Below are 21159 nucleotides of genomic sequence, written 5' to 3'. Positions count from 1 at the left end.
CCCGGCGGAGTCATCTCTTTGTATATGCACATCAGAAGTCAGAACGGGTGAAATCTTTTTGTTTTTGTTTTTTGATCTATGAAATCTAGTTCGAAGCTACTAGACGATTTCCAGCAATTAGCAAACCAGCATAAACAAGCCGTACTCTTATGCTGCACATTTCATACTTTGATAAGGGAAAAGATAATAAGATTACATGTTCAGAAAACAAACCAAAAAAACATCGCAAAAATAGCAAAATTTTCAGTCAGTCAAATCACTAGATTAAGAATTGTTCATCTCGCACCTATGTTAATATAGACTAACAAGTTTAGAAGACAACTAGATTACAGTGTACTTCACAACTAAGTGGTGAAGAGGCTCATGATAGGAAGTGTCCCCTGCCTCTTCCAAGCCCTCGATTATCAGCATGCTCTTTCCAGAGCTCAATCACGTACTGGAGAAACTTACTTTCTGCAGCCAACACAATATCATATATAACAGTGCACATAATGTGCAGGTCATCTTCAACTTCGAACACCACTCTCGCTGACCTTCTCACAGGTGGAAGGTACAAGAACTTGGAAACTTGTGGTGTACAACTGCCTGTATAGGGGGAGCAGAGACTCCAGAAGAACTGTGTCACTAACATGCAACTGCAACATCTGCTTCGGGTTCAAGTTGTAAGTTGTCAGACTCGGAGACCAAAGGACTCTTCTGGAACTTGTTTCTTAGCTGACCACAAGCGGCATCTGCATCAAGGCCCCTTGTTTGACGTGTGCTTACAGTTATTTTACCGGACTCCAGAGCAGCAGCAAACGCCTGCACCTGTAATGAACAACAGCAAGCAGATGTAAACAAAAGCATAAATAAAGAAATAGGGGCACAGTAGGTCTGAAACCAAAGAGAAGGTGGAATGAGACGAATAAAGACATACAGCTCTCTTGGATGGACGCTTATACTCAGAATCTTCTATTGGATTAAAAGGTATCAGGTTCACATGATAACCCTTTCCCCACTGATGAAGTAGCTCTGCAAGTTCACGTGCATGCTCTACTGCATCATTGACTCCAGCTGCTCGAAGAACCAGAGATGGCGTAGCATCAGTCTATGTGTTAAAGCACACAATGGATGTGAAAGCAAACAAACAGAAATATTTAACTTCAGTTACCTAAAAGTGCATACTCAAAGGAAACTCGTCTGTTTGTTTCATTGAAATAGTCGCTGCAATCTTTCATAAGTGCACTTAGCGGATATGCTTTCGCACTCGGTACAATTGTTTCCCTGAGTTTCTGGTTTGGAGCATGCAGGCTGACCACAAGAACATGAGATTGTATCAGGAAAAATTATACACTTTACATTTTAAAAGATCAAAGGATAAGCCAAAAGTAAATCCACAGAGATAGCAGAGACCAAGGAGAGAACATATTTGATGGCCAAGGACAACATCACTGATGCACAAGAAAAATCTCTCAAATATAATAATTGATGATTGTGAGGTTACCAAAATTCCACCATATGAGGCAAGGTTGTGGTACTGGCACCAGTCTAAAATTTTAAAATTCAGGATTGCAATAATGTCCATAGGCAATGCTCAAATGTTTCTAGCTGACATGATAGCTTTTACATTGATTTTAGTGCTTTATCAAGAGTCATGACATATACAAAAGAAAGACAATGCATACACAACACCTATAGTAATTCTGGCAATATAAATATTTACGTTGAGCTGATTCAATAACTAACATATGAGCAGTTCAATCAAAGTGGCCCAATATAAATATAAAACACCATTACATCATATACAACATCTCAAACCAACTACTTTCCAATCTTTCTTATAGATTATATTATACCTGACGGCCAATGTAGACTGAAGCTTGTGAGCTGCCAGCTTTCTAATTGTATTTGGAACCCCCACTGTAGAAATTGTCATCATCCTTTGCCCAATTTGCACATCCTTAACAATCCAAAGAAATCAGAGATGAGTTTTCATTTAGACTCCCATACCAACATCGTTAGAAAACCATAAACATTATCGGTCAATCATATTAAAGAGTCCTTTGGCATAAAGTAGTTTCATACTTTAAGGTTACAATCAATGGACATATTGGAAGGTTATTTGAGAACTTCTGGAATCGAAATAATGCACAATACATAATTTATTCCCCGAAAGCTTCTATTCAGCACTAGTTCTCCAAATTCAACCAACCCTAATCTGTTGCTTCACAAACTTATGGAGATTGATTAGAGCATGACGCAATGAAGTGGAGTGTTTGTTTCTATGACACGTATATAGAGAAACTAGTGTTTACTGCCCAAATAGTTGGAATGCACCTTATTTAAGCACTGGTGTGCTTCAAGTACAGACTTAAGGTTCATCATTGGTTCACCCATTCCCATGAACACAACATTAGTCACCCTATGCTTGAATATCTCCTCAATTGCCAAAACCTGTGAATAAAAAGGTACTGCCATGAAGTTTATACTAACAAACTCAAGCCGAGCACCTTCAAAAATTAGGCAAGCAAGGGAACTCAAAATGCTTTTGAAGACTGAGCACGCAAAGGACAATCCACACCTGCTCAACAATTTCATGCCTCTTAAGGTTCCTTGAAAACCCTCCTTTTCCTGTGGCACAAAAGGAGCAACGCAGTGCGCATCCAACCTATTTCAAGGTCTCACCAATTCAAAATACGCCAAGCTTGAAAATACCAACACTAAAGCAAAAATTGCAATAAAACTTCTCTCAATGTCTGAATCTCTACTCAGAAAATCACCTGTGATGACACACACGCTGTAAGGCGCGACAATCCTTTCTCATCTTGAACTGGTATGCCAACAGTCTCAATCAATCGGTTGTCCTCCAGCTTTATCAATAACTGCACGATCAAGCAACAAATTTACTTGAACAAAACTGCCCCATTTTTCATCTTAATATCATTACGGCGCGTAAATTCCCCGAAACGTTAAGAATCAAATAGACTCATACACAAGACAAAAAAATGAAATTAACCTTAACAGTGCCATCAGCAGCAGTAACAGTATTGTAGATAGGTGACCTGCCAACCTTCCATCCAGCTTCCTCAAGCTCATTCCTGAATGCCAGAGGCACTGCAACATAAACAACTCTAACATATTCCACTATCCAAAGTATATAAAAAAATTAAAAAATCAAAATCAAGTATACCTTGATTGAAATCCCGAATGTCTTTAATCCTTCTTTTGTAAATAAGCTGATGAAGCTGCTTGCCTCTGTAGCCTTGCTACACGCACATTGCGAAAATACAGCGAGAGATTATAATAACAAGCGCGTGGAGTTTGAAGAAGTGGTTTTGAATTTGAGATAGTGAATTGAGGAAGTTAAGTGTTGTTTACCTGGCTGAAGTCGAGAGCGAGCTGCTGAAGCTCGGCTTCGGATAAGCCGAGCAGGACGCGGGAGTCGGAAGGGGAGGCGCGTGGAGTGAGAGTGGTGGAGAGGCTCGCGGCGGTGGCTAAGGAGCGAGTGCGGGCGGCACGCGCGAGGGGGAGGGAGCACACGCGCTGGAATAGCGCGGTGGATGTGGCTGTCATCATTGTGGGGAGGGGTTTTATGGCTCTGTGCCAAGTGAAGAGTTACAAAGATGATGATGATGGAGCAGGAAGATGGTGCTAAAACCTCAGTTTGTGGTTTTGGGATATCGGGTTGTTGGTGGTCTCTAGGCCCAACTAGGATAAGAGCCCAATGCGGGTACGGTAATGTCTTAAATGTTTAGAATACCGTTACTAATAATAATCAAATTTTAGCGATTGATATTCATGTCAACATAGTAACACGAATCAACATATCATATACTAGACACAAACACACCCGTTGGGTGTAGTTGCATAACTGCATATGGTGGTTATTTAGAGCATCTCCAATCCATTAGTTATTTTGCATTCTCAAATTCAAAATTTGACTTATGAGATGGCAACCATAACATATTCATACTTTGACTAATCCTTACTTCAATGAAAATGTCTAATTTGAATGAATTTTTAATATATAATTATATGTTCTCTCAATTTCCTCTTGGTAAAATGTTTTCATATTCTTACACAACTCCTTTATGTCCATGTTAAGTAAGAATTGAAGATTCATGTATTTGATAAGAAAAGAAAATTGAGTCATTTTGTTGAAGAGGTTATGCGAATTATGGGTTTTTTTCTGATGGGTATGGGTGAAGAGGAAGATGAGGGAGCAAGGTTGTGAGAGGAGAGAGAGTATAAATGAAATATGAATAAAATATTTTTGACTAATTCATGCCCTTGAGTTAAATTTGACTACATATGAGTTTAGCCAAATTCTAATTGGGAATGCATATTCGGTTGGAACTAATACTTTAAGTCAAATATTACCGTTGTGGCTGATTTGTCAACAATAGCTAGTCGAATAGAGTTGCTCTTAGAGATATGAGTAGTTATTTGGAGATATAAGTGGAAACTGTTTAATTATTTCTTATTTTAAATTATCAATTTATTTGTAAGTTATTATTATATCCCTCCATATTTTATGAGTACTACTATTTTTTTAATCTTTCAAGGTTAAAATGGTCTATTTTTTTAGAATTGATTAGCAAACCTTATTTTGATTATTAGAGTATAGATAAGTCAGATGATCTAGGAACTAGGACATTCATCACAGATGCAATAAATAAAAATGAAACCTAAAGTTAGCTTCTATAAACCTACTTGTGAGTTACTCAGCATTCTAATATAGGGTACCAAATAAATCAAGTATCAAAATCCAAAACCATACACATAATTTTAGTGTTTGAGTGCTATAAAACAAGCATGCTGCTAAGGATCTTGGATTTTGGCTCTCCTATACCAGAGTACTGAATGCTCTCCAATATTTCTATCACCTGATGCATGTCTGGCCTATGCCTTAGGCCCATTGACACGCATTAAATTGCAAGTTTAAGTGCCTTGACAGCTCCAGACTTGGAGTACTGGCCTTCCATGCGAATGTCTATCATTTGGTGAACCTCTTGTTTCTTTTTATCCTTGAATGTTCCCATCTTAACTAAATCTTGTTCTCCTACTGGCCGGTTTCTGTCAATTGCCCGTTTGCCTGTTAAGATTTCAAGCAGAACAACCCCAAAACTGTACACATCGCTTCTCGGGGTCAAGCGATCTTCGTAAGAAAAGATGACTGAGGTTAAACAGTGTGATTAGAGCGTGCATGAAAACAGCACAACATGGATACTGGCATAATGTAATGATATTGGTGAAGATAATGGTGGCTACATAGAGGCTATACACGCCCCGGATAGACATGTATGGTGCAGTTACCTAGTGTATTTGACAGTTGAGGATCATGATACTTCAAATTGTTTTGGATAGACAACGTTGTATGGCAGATAAATTTAGATAAAAAGTTCCACTAAATTGAATGGAGGCTTCATTCTTGAGATTAGTGCTAAGAGGCTCTTATGTATACTTTGTCAAATAGTTGCTCAAGTTCAAGGTTGTGATAGAAGACTACCTTTCCCCGGAAGTGCATACTCAGGAGCTGTATACGGCCCTCCAGTGTAAGTAACCCACTTATCCTCATAGTCTGGAAGTTCAACATCCATGAGACGCATTCTATAACCTCCAGGCCCTTCCCGGGCTAAACCATAACCGTATATTTTGACATCATAGTTCTGTTATTTTAAAATGAAGATACGATGTGAGCAACTGTAACATAACCCCTCTGCTGGAAGTAAGCAAATTTCAATTGAAATGTTTCACATATTGAATCAAGAAGAATCTTAGATGCCTCGAAATCCACATATATGCATTTTGCCTCATTATGCAGAAATGCTAGAGCCTTGGCAGCACCAAGTGCAATCTTTATACGGAGGTTCCATGACAGTACTTGAAACTGAGATGCGCATGTTGCCGAAGAAAGGAAAAAGTCTGTAAGGACTAAGGAGCACTAAATGAAATTGATTCAATTAAAAGGTAGTCTGGTAACAGAGCAAGGGGGGTTTCACAGCTCACTTCCAAAAAGAAGACTTCCAGGCTACCTTTAGGCATATATTCATACACCAGAAACCGTGTATCACCATCTAGGCAGTAACCAATTAGCTTTACAAGATTCGGGTGACTCAGCTGTCCAAGGCAGTTAGCTTCTTTCTGAAAATCATTACAGTAAACACCAATGAACTCTATATTTCTGAAAAAAAAAATACCATCTGAAACAATTGAAGAAGATCCACTCAAGGTATTTACTAACAAGATTTAGGCCCTTTCAACTTTCATTATCAATTCCTCGAGGAGCTCTTTGAAACATAAATATGCCTCAACTTCTCAACTGCTTGATTGTGCAGTACTCAACTAAGCTGAACAAATGCTAGAACTAAATGAAGTTAATCTGAGCAAACAACGGAAATGATACTCACCATCCATTCCTCGTGACACTGCAGGGTCCTTTGTTGGTGCAGGGTCGACCTTTGTTGGTGAAGGCATCTTATTGCAATGGCCATGCCGGCACCAGGCTTCGTAGCTGTGAATGAATGCTCATCGATCCACCCCTTAAAGACAGTACCAAAACCACGTTCATCCAGAAGCACGAAAGAACCTGGTGGCTGCTTCCAGTTCATTAAAGTGAATGCTCTTTAAGTTGAACGACCGCAAGATCTCACCCTCTGCCTGAGGAGATGAAGGCACTGAAACAAACGGTATGTTTGTTTTCAAATTCACTCCTAGACATTTAACGCAAATTCTAACTTGTACATATCAGCATGTCTAAAACGAAGCGCATAGACATAGTTCTAGTAAAAAGTTGTAACAGGCGTATGATATTGAACTTAATTTTCCAGCGCCGGAATTGAGAGATCGAACAAGTAAGCAACGACGTGCCACTCGCCGGAGCTGTCTAATTTGAATGCTGCGGGAGATGAGACGGATCCTTGCTGAGATCGAACCCTCTACCTCCCACGAGTCTCCCACCTCAAATAATGACATATATTGCTTAGAAGAAGAAGCTCGTGTTCTCACAGCTGAGTTAATTAGGTTGTGATAAAGGCATAAGGGCTGTAGTGAAATCTGATTGGCATCCATCTTTCAAATTCTTTACCTGAAAAGTTGTCGGCTGCGAAAAGCTAGCCGGCGGCGTCATCATGATCATTGGTTTTGGCGCTTCTCTCCCAATAAAGAATGGAACAAGATGATGTGCAGTGGACTTAGTTCAATCTTTTTGTGGGCTGAGGCCCAACATCTCTCGAGCCCAAATGTGGATGGCCGAATTGTCTAATCACAATGGAAAATTTGTTGTTGTCCTGACCCGAACCGAATTTCCAAACCGGAATCATAAAAGCAGTGCAAAGAGTGGACGACCCAAAACATCAACGCGTTCTCAAACCCCATATCTCTGGCCTCCATCATAATCTCTTATCTCTCACTCTCACTCTCAAATTCTCAACGAGCTGCCTTTGCAAATCATTGCATTGCTGATACACACGTCTTAAACCAGTAGCAGAATCGAGGCCAGAAACGCAAGTCTTATTGGCCAATATCAGATTTCCAGGTTCTGATCTCTGTTGCATATATCTCATTATGTATTACACTAGGCTAGGGTTTGGCCGGAGTTAATGTTCGCTTGTTCGTCAACAATATTGGTCATTTGAACAACCCCAGTATTCTATAAGAACACGTTGCCTCTCATGCATTTTTCTTCATATATTGAGAAGCTGGAAACATAAAACTGTATTGGTGATCTGTTCTACCGTGCACCAGTTAGAAGCCTAGGAGAAAAACTAATGAGGGATATTTTCTTCGGGTGATTCACTGCTTTGATTTTTAGGGAGAATTTAATGTTACTTTCTGGGTGGGTGTGTCAGAGATGGTGGAAGTGTTCAGGACTAAAACGAGTAAGCAGGATGCAGTGGTTGGAATTTTTGCCTTTGAAGTTGTAAGGGTGATGTCTTAAGCTGGTCCGTCTGTGGGAATCCCCCAGTCCTAAACGAGTTGATAGGCTCATGAAATATATCTCAGGTTCGCCTTGTGTCACAGGATGATGATTTCATTCGAGGTTTAATAGGCGGATAATTGTTTGAGGATATGATTTCTTTAACAAAATACGTGGCCAGACTTGGGAACAATCACATGTTCTGATCCTAGGTTAAAGGATTTTGAGCATGCTCTTAATGATTGGATCACCAATGGTGCTGACCATTTTGCCATTTTGGATGGCAACTTCCATCCGAGGATATGGAAAGGGAGGCCAAGGTGATGAAAAAATTCATTTCAATAAATGAAAGTTTGCATGACAAGATGAAAGTTCTTACGGATCTCGAACATACTTTAAAAGAAACCGCTGCCACCTTGGATGGTCCAAGTTTGCTCGAGTTTCAGAACAAGGTAGAGCTAAAGAGGCTGGAGGTCGAGAATTTGAAAGAGGGGTCCTTGTGGAACGTGACTTTCGATTATGTAGGTATCCTTTTGGCAAGATCTGCTTTCTTCACAATTTTCAGTCTTTTCAAGTCTGTTTTTGGACCTCCTCAACTGATGGTAGATGCAGAAGCAAAAGATTATTATCACACAAGTCCTAGTCCATCAAATCTCAGCAAGTACAAGCTGTTGGATGCTCCACCCTGCACACTCGGTGCTTCTGCCTCAGAACTGCACTATGCAAATATTGTCATCGAAATTGAACGTTTATCAAGACTTCCGTGTCTAACCACTTATTCAGAATCCAGAAAACCCCTGTATAGTATGTTGCCAGAAAATGTGAGAGCTGAGCTAAGTGAAAGGCTGCCCTCCATCAAGAGCATGACCTCATCAGTACTTCAAGATGTTGCAGCAAAGCAGAAGGTGGCAGCGGGTAAAATTTTAGAATGGTTAGCACACTTGCTCATAATACAAAGAAAATGCATTCGAAGAGGCACCATCAACATAAGGCATGTGTTTCCAGGAGCCGGAGCCACTTGCTTCTGGTACAAACTCTATACTTCGCAAATCAACAGAAGACATTGTTGGTTTGCAGTACAGCTGGCAGTCTGAGGTTGACTCTGCACTAGGAGGACTTTCAAGAAAAGCAGCCTCGCTGATGACCCAAATACTAAGGCAAACCTTGGTCCCAGTTTAATCAGCGCTTTTTGTTCAAGTATTAAAGTAAAATGCTTGTTAATTATGGTAGTAGTCACATATAGTGTTAATGGGAGTCCATTTAAGTAATTAAGTATGTTTCTGGTAATCTGACCTGCTACTCTCTGGAATAGGGTATCTCTTATGAACTAGTCCGTTTAACTCTGCACGGTACGAGAAATTGCTTCAGGCATCTCTTATGGAATAGGGTGACTGCTGTTGGAACATTGCACTCCGATCTGGTACTGTACGAGTGATTATTTTATGGAATATGGTGTATGTTATTGGAACATATATAATTGTCTAACGGTGATCAGATGCCAATTAGGAAGTGTACTGTTCCCAGGCACTATACGTATGATTTCAGGTTCTACTGTATCACATTCATTTTGACTTTGTTCATTTACTTTTAGATCTTGGTTTGTATCTTTTTGGAGTTTCACCTTCCTAATACATGTAATCAATGCGTTAAATCCAACTCCTTGATCCCATTGGAAAAGAGGCGTGCAGGGGATTAAATGACGGATAAATTCTCATGATGAATATACAACACACCTTTGCTTGAGCCAAGGTCTGGATTGGCTTGTGTCTTAGGTACTATCAACATGCCTATAACGACCCTAAAATTTTGAGCTAAAAAACTCAAAATTTCAAAGTCGTTAAACACTAAACAATTTTAATGAAATCGAAATAATTTAAAATGCCACAACGGATCATCTCTGAGTTCAAAATACAACTCAGTCAAACCGATTATTACAACCCAAATTATAATTCAATATTATAACAAATGGAATTGCGTAATCCTCACAACAAACTCACAAGATAGTTACACAAAATCCTCACACTAGCTGGAGATAAATAACTTCAAGTCCACTGAGCGGTACGTCAATTCCCACTAATCCACACCTGCTAAGTTATCCACTACACCATCGAATTGGTGCACCGGGATTGTAAACACAAACCCGGTAAGCTTTACTGTAATAACCCTAATTTTTAGAAACTAAATGTCGAGTATTTTCAAAGTGTTAAACTTGTGAAATTAATTCAAGACGACAATTGGAGGTTTGCGACATTTCGAAACGAAAACGGAAACGTTCTCGGATAGTTTAATTAGAAAACGTAACGTTACCGCAACGTATAGATCGACTTTTATTCCGTCGCTTGGTTGCGAAAACTTCCTTCACGAAAGTCGTAGAGCTCATCGATACGAGTTCGTGGACACGTCACGCGTTCGAATCAGACGTCGGACGCAAAAGTTATTAACGTCGAAAGTACGTTTCCGATTTTGGAAATACTATAAAAAGAAGGAGAGGAGATTAAAAATCAGAAAATCAGTTTTTTTCCAAAAATCCGCTCGGGTACTGTTCACCCGAGCTCGGTACTGTTCACCCGACCCAAAAACCTTCTCCGGCCGATTTCTCCACCATCCGACGTTGCCTCGTGTCGTGCCACCTATCAAACTGACGGGCTCGACGAGCTCCATCTTTTAGGCTACGCCTTGCACTCCGGCGACAACCACACACGGTGTAGCAACCGCCGGAAGTTACTGCTGTGGCGGCGCCGCCTCCTCCGGCCACCATGGCTCGAGATTCTTGGCGGGTTTTGCTTGTCTCAGTCCCAGCAACATTCCCACAAAAGGAATCGAGCCAAATCGAAGTGTAAGTACCCGAATCAAAATTTCAATTTTCTAGGGTTTGTGAATAGTGCCGAATTTATGTTCTTCATTGTTTGAACTGTTTAGGCTCGGATTTAGACCTTGGTGTCAACTAGGAAGTTGTTAGAAATGTTGTTTAGGTTGTGGTGGTGAAATTTGGTGAAGATTGGTGGTGGTCGGTGAACAGTAACGACGCATAAATACTAACCGTGAATAGTAACACCGCATGAATAGTACTGTGAATAGTGATATGTAACAGTAAATGTAAACAATGCACGGTAAAAACAGTCAAATGTAAACAGTGTTTTGGCAGACACAGTAACTGTGAACAGTGATTTAGTAAACAAACAGTGATTAGTAAACATGAACAGTGTTCCGTGAACAATGTTTTATGAACAACATTTAGCTGTGCTGAACTCGCCACCTAATATTTTAAGTATCATTTTCTAAGAATTTATTGTGCTATTAGGTGACTGACGAAACGAGTGAGGAAATTACTTTTAGGGTCGTGGAAGTTGCACGCATGAAAGAATGTGAGTAAAATCTTACATATTTACGAATCTACCTTTGCGGATATTCAAGATTTTACAAGAGTTTTCAATATTGAATTACGACATGTATACGATATAGTGGATTACATATATATTGTATAAATGGTAATAAGTATATATATATATATATATAGTTTGCTATATTATATACTGTTATAAATTCATTGGAATTGGTTATTTCGATGACGAGAATTAAATATTTAGCATGAGATTTAATTTGTACAATATGAGGTGTGATTATTGTACGTGGTTTTAACATGGTGTTTGTTAAAACGTTTTGTCTTCGGACGAGTTTTGTTTTCAAATGAGTTTTGTCTTCGGACGAGTTTTTGTCTTCGGACGTGTTTATGAAATATGACATGTATATGATATAATGGATTATATATATATTGTATAAATGGTAAATATGTACATATATATATATATAGTTGCTATATAATATACTGTTATGATTTTATCGTGATTATGTCATTTTGATGACGAGATTTAAATATCGAGCATGTGATTTTGATTTGTACAATATGATATGAGATTATTGTACGTGATTTTAACATGCATATTGTTAAAATGTTGATTTGTCTTCGGACTTGATTTTTGGTACAATATGATGTGAGATTATTGTACGTGATTTTAACATTGAGATTGTTAAAATGTTGATTTGTCTTCGGACTTGATTTGGTACAATATGATGTGAGATTATTGTACGTGTTTGGCAAGTCGGAACATAGTCTTTGGCCGGGCGAAAGTTACGATACAGTTAGAGCTCTAGTCTGTCTGCCAGAGTCCTGCATGTGAGGTAACGGGTGGTTATCTGCTCATGAGTACTCATATTTTTGGATATTGGGTAGCGGGTGGTTGCCCAATATCGGCGGTGTATTACGAGAGGGGTAACAGATGTGTACCAGCGTTCTTGGTACCCGTATTATAAATGCATTTGGGTAATCAGAATGGTTACTTAATTTCTCATGAGCGCTTATTTTCATATTTCTTTGGGACAACCAGATTGGTCGTCCATTGACTCATGAGTGCATTTATATTTGTTTGATTTGTGGATTTTCGTATATATATTACTATGCGAGTTATATTTTCATTTTACTCATACGAGCTGTAAAGCTTACCGGGTTTGTGTTTACAATCCCGGTGCACCAATTCGATGGTGTAGTGGATAACTCCGCAGGTGTGGATTAGTGGGAATTGACGTACCGATCAGTGGACTTGAAGTTATTTATCTCCAGCTGGTGTGAAGATTTTGTGTGACTATCTTATGAGTTTGTTGTGAGGATTACGCAATTCCATTTGTTATAATATTGAATTATAATTTGGGTTGTAATAATTGATTTAACTGAGTTGTATTTTGAACTCAGAGATGATCCGCTGTGGCATTTTAAATGATTTCGATTCGTTGAGATTGTTTGGTGTTTAACGACTTTGAAATTTTGAGTTTTTAAGCTCGAAATTTTTGGGTCATTACATTTACAGCTCGTATGAGTAAAATGAAAATATAACTCGCATAACAATATATTCGAAAATCCAGAAATCAAACAAATATAAATGCACTCATGAGTGAATGGACGGCCCATCTGGTTGTTCCAAAGAAATATTAAATGAAACGCTCATGAGAAATTAAGTAACCCTTCTGGTTACCCAAATGCATTTATAATACGGGTACCAAGAACGCTGGTACACATCTGTTACCCCTCTCGTAATACACCGCCGATATTGGGCAACCACCCGCTACTCAATATCCAAAAATATGAGTACTCATGAGCAGATAACCACCCGTTACCTCACATGCAGGACTCTGGCAGACAGACTAGAGCTCTAACTGTATCGTAACTTTCGCCCGACCAAAGGCTAGGTTCCGACTTGCCAAACACGTACAATAATCTCACATCATATTGTACCAAATCAAGTCCGAAGACAAATCAACATTTTAACAATCTCAATGTTAAAATCACGTACAATAATCTCACATCATATTGTACCAAAAATCAAGTCCAAAGACAAATCAACATTTTAACAATCTCCATGTTAAAATCACGTACAATAATCTCACATCATATTGTACAAATCAAAATCACATGCTCGATATATAAATCTCGTCATCAAAATGACATAATCACGATAAAATCATAACAATATATTATATAGCAAACTATATATATATATATATATACATATTTACCATTTATACAATATATATATAATCCATTATATCATATACATGTCATATTTCATAAACACGTCCGAAGACAAAAACTCGTCCGAAGACAAAACTCGTCCGAAGATAAAACTCATTCGAAAACAAAACTCGTCCGAAGACAAAACGTTTTAACAAACATCATGTTAAAACCACGTACAATAATCACACCTCATATTGTACAAATTAAATCACATGCTCAATATGTAATTCTCGTCATCGAAATGACCAATTCCAATGAATTTATAATAGTATATAATATAGCAAACTATATATATATATATATATGTACTTATTACCATTTATATAATATATATGTAATCCACTATGTCGTATACATGTCGTAATTCAATATTAAAAACTCTTGTAAAATCTTGAATCTCTGCAAGGGTAGATTCGTAAATATGTGAGATTTTACTCACCTTCTTTCCTGCGTGCAACTTCCACGACCCTGAAAGTAATTTCCTCACTCGTTTCCTCAATCACCTAATAGCACGATAAATGTTTAGAAAATGATACTTAAAATATCAGGTGACGAGTTCAGCACAACTAAATGTTGTTCATAAAACATTATTCATGTTTACTAATCACTGTTTTTACTAAACCACTGTTCACAGTTTACAGTTTTGCCAAAACACTGTTCACAGTTACTGTTTTACCATGGCACTGTTCACATTTACTGTTATAGTTCACTATTCACAGTTACTGTTACAGAACACTATTCACAGTTACTATTTATGCGGCGTTACTGTTCACCGACCGCCACTAATCATCACCAAATTTCACCACCACAACCTAAACAACATTTCCAACAACTTTCTAGTTGACATCTAAATCCGAGCCTAAACAGTCCAAACAACGAAGAACATAAATTCGGCCTTATTCACAAACCCTAGAAATTGAAATTTTGATTCAGGTACTTACACTTCGATTTGGCTCGATTCTTTTTGTAGGAATGTTACTGGGACTGAGACAAGCAAAACCCCCCAAGAATCTCGAGCTATGGTGGCCGGAGGAGGCGGCGCCGACACAGTAGTAACTTCCGGCGGTTGCTACACCGTGTGTGGTTGTCGCGGGAGTGCAAGGTGTAGCCCAAAAGATGGAGATAGTCGAGCCTGTTAGTTTGATAGGTGGCACGACACGAGGCAACGTCGGATGGTGGAGAAATCGGCCGGAGAAGGTTTTTGGGTCGGGTGAACAGTACCCGAGTTGATTTTCTGATTTTTAATCTCATCTCCTTCCTTTTATACTATTTCCAAAATCGGAAACAAACTTCCGATGTTAATAACTTTCGCGTCCGACGTCCAATTCGAACGGGTGACGTGTCCACGAACTCGTATCGATGAGCTCTACGACTTTCGTGAAGGAAGTTTTCACAACCGAGCGACGGAATAAAAGTCGATCTATACGTTGCGGTAACGTTACGTTTTCTAATTAAACGATCTGAGAACGTTTCCGTTTTCGTTTCAAAATGTCGCAAACCTCCAATTGTCGTCTTGAATTAATTTCACAAGTTTAACACTTTGAAAATACTCGACATTTAGTTTCTAAAAATTCGGGTTATTACATTTTACCCCCCTTAAAGGAATTTCGTCCCGAAATTCATACACCATACTCAACAACACCTAAAGGTACCCAGCCCTCAACATGGTGACTCCACAATTCCTTCCCCAATAATTTTCCTCTCTATGATGTCTCCACGAGGCGATCACCGCTCACTTTTCTTCTATTATGGTGTTATATAACTTCATTGTGTCTGCAAAGAATTCTAACAATGAGCATGATAACACCCATCCAGGAAAAACCACGACTCGAACATCCCTAATCAAATGCAAAAACAAGATGTTCTGCAATACAAGACCTTTAAGGTATAAGGCGAATTTAGAACGAACTTCACTATTCAACCAAATTCCAATAGGTCATAATTGCATTTACTTATATAACACACATTGAGTGCATATGTACAACCTTAGCGTAGGCGGCACATAGCATACCATATGTACCTGAACCTGCTAGATGACCTTGCTCCCGCAGAGTCCAACGTACCCTCGATGTCAACTTTTCTTCTTGTCCACTCTCACCACCCCACTATAGGTGCGCCCTTCAACTAGATGGTCACACGGCGCCATCTAATAGTCTTCTCTTAAGGGCAGGATAAGTTCAAATGTACATATTGCACGGTAGGGCATTAGGAGACATGCTAGACATCGTCGTCTTGAATGTCACCAACTTGTTCAACGAATCTTACAGGTGACTTCTCTTCTCTGACAGATCTCACTACGCTATTAAGAATGAGATTTCGAAGTTGAGTGGTCTACCACATCGACACTATATAATCTCTCTTTACACTGTGTCGCTTTCAAGTCTTAGAAACCAACATTTCCAAGTCTCTCGGACCATTAGAGTTTTCAAACACCACATACCTCAAACTTCTTCCAAACAGACAATCTGTCACATGTTCTAACATTAATAGCCACATGTAAGCCACCCAAGTGAGCATGCTTGTAATGGAACCCAACCATCGATAGCGGAACCCAACATCTAACATGAGTCAAATCAATGATTAACACATGCCTACTACTTACATCACACATAGTGGTTTTCAAATAAACGTGCTTTATCACGAGAATACCTTCATGACTTCACCACAATCATCGTTAGAATAACGAACCTACCATTCCTTCCAATCAACAAAATAATCCCCTTTCATGATCATCTTATTATAACCATAAAAAGTTGTCGTGCATGATACCCACTCAAGTACCATATTTGTATCGGCAACACGATAAAGAAATCTTAACTCATTGAGTTCACCACCACCACAGAACACCACTTTGGATTAAGAATTACTCACAAACAATTCACCAGAGAATCGACTAATATCGATGAGCTCTACGACTTTCGTGAAGGAAGTTTTCGCAACCGAGCGACGAAATAAAAGTCGATCTATACGTTGCGGTAACGTTACGTTTTCTAATTAAACGATCCGAGAACGTTTCCGTTTTCGTTTCGAAATGTCGCAAACCTCTAATTTTCGTCTTGAATTAATTTCACAAGTTTAACACTTTGAAAATACTCGACATTTAGTTTCTAAAAATTCGGGTTATTACAATGCCTATGAAGGGATTAAGACGATATGCAGCATATTTAAGCAGGCAGGAGATTCAAGTAAGTGAAATGTCGATGTGATCTTCCGATTCAACTTCTCAGGATATTTTTTAAGTGTGTGTACTATGTGAATATAACATTTTTGCAAATTGTTTCCAACATATACTGGTACAATATCTTGAAGGGAACCGTCTGGTCTCCCCCCACCCATTTTCCTTTGAATCAAAGAATATAATGTTGCAAGTATCCATGACTATCTTATGTAGCTGCAAGAAGCAGATGACTTGAAGCTGATCCAACTCCTCCAGCTTGATTTGGCACTACTTGAATTGGAATGATGAGATTGGCAAGGCTCATTATGGGAGGATCCTGAACCCGCAGTAACATTGAATTCACGAAGCTGCTCCAATTCTTTCACCACCTCATTCATGTCTGGCCTCATCTTAGGTTCTGCTGATAAGCATTGATTCGCAAGGGTAGCCGCTTTACGAGCTGCTGCCGGGAAATACTGGCCTTTAATACGAGCATCAAAGATTTTGAGAACTCTGCGTTTGCTGGCAAGGTATGGTTTGGCCCATTCAACTAGATACTGTTCCCTGGTTGGCCGGCTACTGTCAAGAACTTGTCTTCCAGACAACAACTCGAGCATAACTACTCCAAAACCATACACATCATTTTTTCCGGTTAAATGACCTTCAGTATACAATAATGAAAATGAAAGTATATCAGAAGGGGGCATAGTAATTTATTACTTTCTGATAAAACAAGCAAATAGCACTTTAGCATAACTAAAAAGTTTATATGTTCTTGGTTCAATATATTGAAAGGGGGCTCAAGTATCCAAATGGTTTGAGGGTCTAGAGAATTTAGCATATTGTATTAAGTGTTCAAAGTGGAGTAAACTGATCGAACGAAGTTTATGATACACGTTCTTCTGCTATAAACAGATAAAAAGTGGCATTCAATAATTTTCATGGACAAAATGGAGTGAAAAATCCTGTAAAATTAATACACCTGTAGCAACATACTCTGGAGCTGCATATCCATAAGTCCCCATCACCCTTGTGGAGACATGGCTACCATCACCTGCTGGTCCATCCTTGGCAAAACCAAAATCAGAGAGTTTGGCATTGTAGTTCTGTTAATAATGTAGAACATGAAAGTGTGAGCAAGTTTACCTGCATTCTTCTATAAGCCATGAGATTCACTAGCTAGCAAATGTTTCACTTACTGAATCCAGTAGGATATTAGAGCTCTTGAAGTCCCGATGGATCACTTTTCTCTCACTATTATGAATAAATGCAAGAGACTTAGCAGCATCAAGAGCAATCTTCATACGCAGGATCCACGAAAGTGGTTGAAGGTTAGAAGCCCCTGTTGCAAGAACATTAATTTAAGTACCGAAACTATGTTACAAAAAGAAATATTTGATCACCTTTTGTACTGATGAATATAGCATCGATCTGTACAGATCACCCATCTGTTTAAAAGGTCATAAACAAGGTATCGTTCATCACTAGATAAAGTTCGCAACTTACATCCAAATAGATGAACCTCCAAGCTTCCATAAGCCATAAATTCATAAACCAGAAGCCGGTGGTCATCCTCGAAGCAATATCCCAACAACTTCACAACATTTGGATGATGCAGCCTTCCTAGGTAGTAAATTTCTGACTAAAGTTCAATGGGAACTATTAAATTTCTGTGAAGACATTACATATAAATGATATAATGATATAAATTTCTCATCTATAACACTACAGATTCTTTCATGAAACCAAAAATGTCTTCTTGGACAACTGGTAATTAACCATTTTAATCCTCTTTCGGAAATTGGACATGTATGTGTATTAGATTCTCAAATGCGTGCCGCAGTCATTTATAGTTGTTATACCAAAAATGAATTAGCAGGACGGATTGAAACTTTGAAAGTGCATGTAAGCAGACAAAGTACAAGTTAATTAAACTCACCAACCATTCTTGGTGACCTTGTAAACCTTCTCGGTTAATGGTCTTCACAGCAACTAACATGCCATTTCCGGGATTGGCAGATGTTGATGTATTGTCATCCACCCACCCTTTGAAAACCTGACCAAAACTACCTTCACCGATCTTATTTTCAGGATGAAAGTTCCAGGTCGCTGTTTTCAGTTCACTATAGAAGAATCTTCTTGGGAACATATCATTATGTGCCCCAGGAGTTGAAGGCACTGTGACAGATGACAACTTTGCTGTTAGAACTTAAACCTAGACATGACACGAATTATACTGTAAGAGCAAAAGGAGTCAAACGAACAAAAACAAGTGAAAAGATTTGGAACAGAGCTGAACATACCATCACAGATACTGAGCCCATATGAAGGTGAACCAAAGCTGTTCTCTTGTGCTTTCCTCTTATTTAGAGAATTAGCAACAGCTTGGAGTACAGTGAAATTGTGAGTGATTTTCTCATCAATCTCATTCACTGTATCTATTTCCTCAGACAAAGCCAGGCGTTTTGCATTAAGGAACCCCTTCACGCTTGTACGAATCCCACCACTCATAGTACATGTCCCTGAGAAATTATATGGTGAACAATTTAAACTCAATGAGGTTGTATTCTTGTAGAACAATTCAAACTCAATTTAAATGAAAGAAAAAAAAATTCTACAAGTTTGAAACTCAAGACTCATCTATAGACTCAATTGAATCACGCAACTACGTACGAATCCATTACATCATGAGATTCATGACCATTCTTTCCATCTATACTAACCGGTTAAGTTGTTGAGAAAATTAGAGATAAGCCTAATAATGGAGCACCTTTTTTAAACTAAACTCATACCTCTAATTTTATTTAATCTACACCCAATATGTACTTTTGATTGACTATATTGCCCTTCTAACATTAGACAAAAATCTTCCATGAATATAGTTGTTGACTATAATTGAAATTCACTATTTCCTTGTTATCATCCATTTGAATTTAAAACATGATGCTAAAATATTGATTTGTTTTGATTTTATCATAATAGATTACACCATTAAATTCAGATAATTATTGACTTGAGTATATATTTCAATGTATGTTGATTTCAACAGTATCCATTTTATATATAAAATCCAGGTTTAGTTTAAAATCTGAAGAGAATATGTTCGTCTTGCTTGTAAGAAATAGTAGGAGGCAAGCATGCATACAATACTTCTTTCTTATGTCTATGAAGAACAAACGTTTAGAAAGAAAAGAAAAGGGTTGGTGATTAGATCAAGGAAATTATATGGTGAACAATTTAAACTCAATGAGGTTGTATTCTTGTAGCACAATTCAAACTCAATTTAAATGAAAAAAAAAAAAGAATTCTACAAGTTTGAAACTCAAGACTCATCTATGGACTCAATTGAATCACGCAACTACATACGAATCCATTACATCATGAGATTCATGACCATTCTTTCCATCTATACTAACCGGTTAAGTTGTTCAAAACAGGAAAAGAAAATTACCAAGGTTACTGCTTTTGATCAAGAGGGCTGATTTTGTTCTTCAATTAATCAAGCTGGAATTGAAGAAAACACAGCAAATTCTTCAATCATGGAACTTTTCATCCAATCTGAGATGTTATAACGATACGAAAGAAACTTGGAATGTATTTAACAAATCCCAGTTCTCCTATTAAAACATATTGAAAAGCCAGGTAACTTCAATTAATATAGATGATCATAGTGTTTACCAATAATTTGGAGGGAGATCGGAAGAGATAGTCCGGAAACGAGATGATAAAAGAGTAAAGAGAATTTGACTAAAAAACTATTTTGACTGTGTTTGTTGAAAAGTTCTCCAGAATAAGTGACAATTGATGATAACAACAATTCTGTAGTAAAAAATTGAGAGAGTAGAAGATGAAGAGACACGAGTTCCCCCATGGACCCATAAGACAGCAACTGATACCTACTGGTATATTTTTTCAACAATGATCTTTCACACTTGAGCAAACAAAAGCACAGGAACTAAAGATGATTATCTACATGACTAAAATCGGTGGCCAGAGGAATTCTAGCTGCCATGAATAAGCGCTGTTAGTTGGCCTTTATTGAAATGAAGAAGAAGAATGTCCGACTGTTATGGGATTTTTCTCCTGCTTGTGGATTTGTAAAGTTCGATTGTTCTACCAGTAAAGCAGAGGAAGGGAGATGAGAAATCAGAGGATTTGTTTGGCACTTGATAATATGATACGACTTGTTATTATGACAATTTCTATCATACTTGTAAGTTGTAACTGTCAACTGTCAAGGAGTGCATAGGTTCCAAGTTTATACTTCATAAACTGTCAACTGTTATCATAAAAGTTCAAAAGCTTTCTTGTCAGGCTGAAATTTAACAGAACAGAAAGCTTTTGAAGTTTCTTTTTGCATCATTTCTAACTGCTGTGTTTCCTTGTTCATCAAAATGGAGAACAGCAAAAGCAATATACATAATTGGATTTAAGTTTGTAAGAGAAATAATTCCAGCAGTGACACAGAAATAGTCTTTAGTCTTTCATCTTTGATCAAAATGGATGTCATTAGGATTTGAAAGGATTACAACTTAGTGG

The 21159-nt window shown here is 38.2% G+C and overlaps 2 protein-coding genes and 1 pseudogene across 8 annotated transcripts; all 3 read right to left on the bottom strand.

Moving 5' to 3' along the window:
* Window positions 1-211: 211 nt before the first annotated feature.
* On the bottom strand, window positions 212-3594 carry LOC126802651 (uncharacterized). The gene is made up of 10 exons (XM_050530303.1): window positions 3358-3594; window positions 3170-3245; window positions 2996-3093; window positions 2760-2861; window positions 2561-2647; window positions 2317-2433; window positions 1836-1939; window positions 1151-1290; window positions 917-1053; window positions 212-807 (listed from the first exon to the last, which is right to left on the bottom strand). The coding sequence occupies exons 1-10, from the start codon at window positions 3553-3555 to the stop codon at window positions 625-627; spliced, it is 1242 nt and encodes a 413-aa protein (XP_050386260.1). The 5' UTR covers window positions 3556-3594; the 3' UTR covers window positions 212-624.
* A 1313-nt stretch (window positions 3595-4907) lies between these two features.
* Window positions 4908-7371, bottom strand: LOC126803734 (probable serine/threonine-protein kinase PBL10; annotated as a pseudogene).
* An 859-nt stretch (window positions 7372-8230) lies between these two features.
* Window positions 8231-20215, bottom strand: LOC126803142 (receptor-like cytoplasmic kinase 176). 7 transcript variants are annotated; one of them, XM_050530902.1, is made up of 8 exons: window positions 20072-20215; window positions 18924-19142; window positions 18560-18798; window positions 18127-18262; window positions 17820-17962; window positions 17603-17726; window positions 17194-17281; window positions 8231-8998 (listed from the first exon to the last, which is right to left on the bottom strand). In XM_050530902.1, the coding sequence occupies exons 2-8, from the start codon at window positions 19129-19131 to the stop codon at window positions 8830-8832; spliced, it is 1107 nt and encodes a 368-aa protein (XP_050386859.1). In that variant the 5' UTR covers window positions 19132-19142; window positions 20072-20215; the 3' UTR covers window positions 8231-8829. The 7 variants fall into 7 exon arrangements, 6 of the variants coding, with proteins under 6 accessions (XP_050386859.1, XP_050386855.1, XP_050386857.1 ...); XR_007673063.1 differs by having other exon boundaries at window positions 8903-8998; window positions 17617-17726; XM_050530898.1 differs by lacking the exon at window positions 8231-8998 and having other exon boundaries at window positions 16699-17281.
* Between the last annotated feature and the right edge of the window lie 944 nt (window positions 20216-21159).

This window comes from Argentina anserina, chromosome 7, assembly GCF_933775445.1.
Source record: "Argentina anserina chromosome 7, drPotAnse1.1, whole genome shotgun sequence".
Lineage (NCBI taxonomy): Eukaryota > Viridiplantae > Streptophyta > Magnoliopsida > Rosales > Rosaceae > Argentina > Argentina anserina.
The sequence above is the reverse complement of the archived record's forward strand: the minus strand, read 5'-3'. Positions and strand labels throughout refer to the sequence as shown.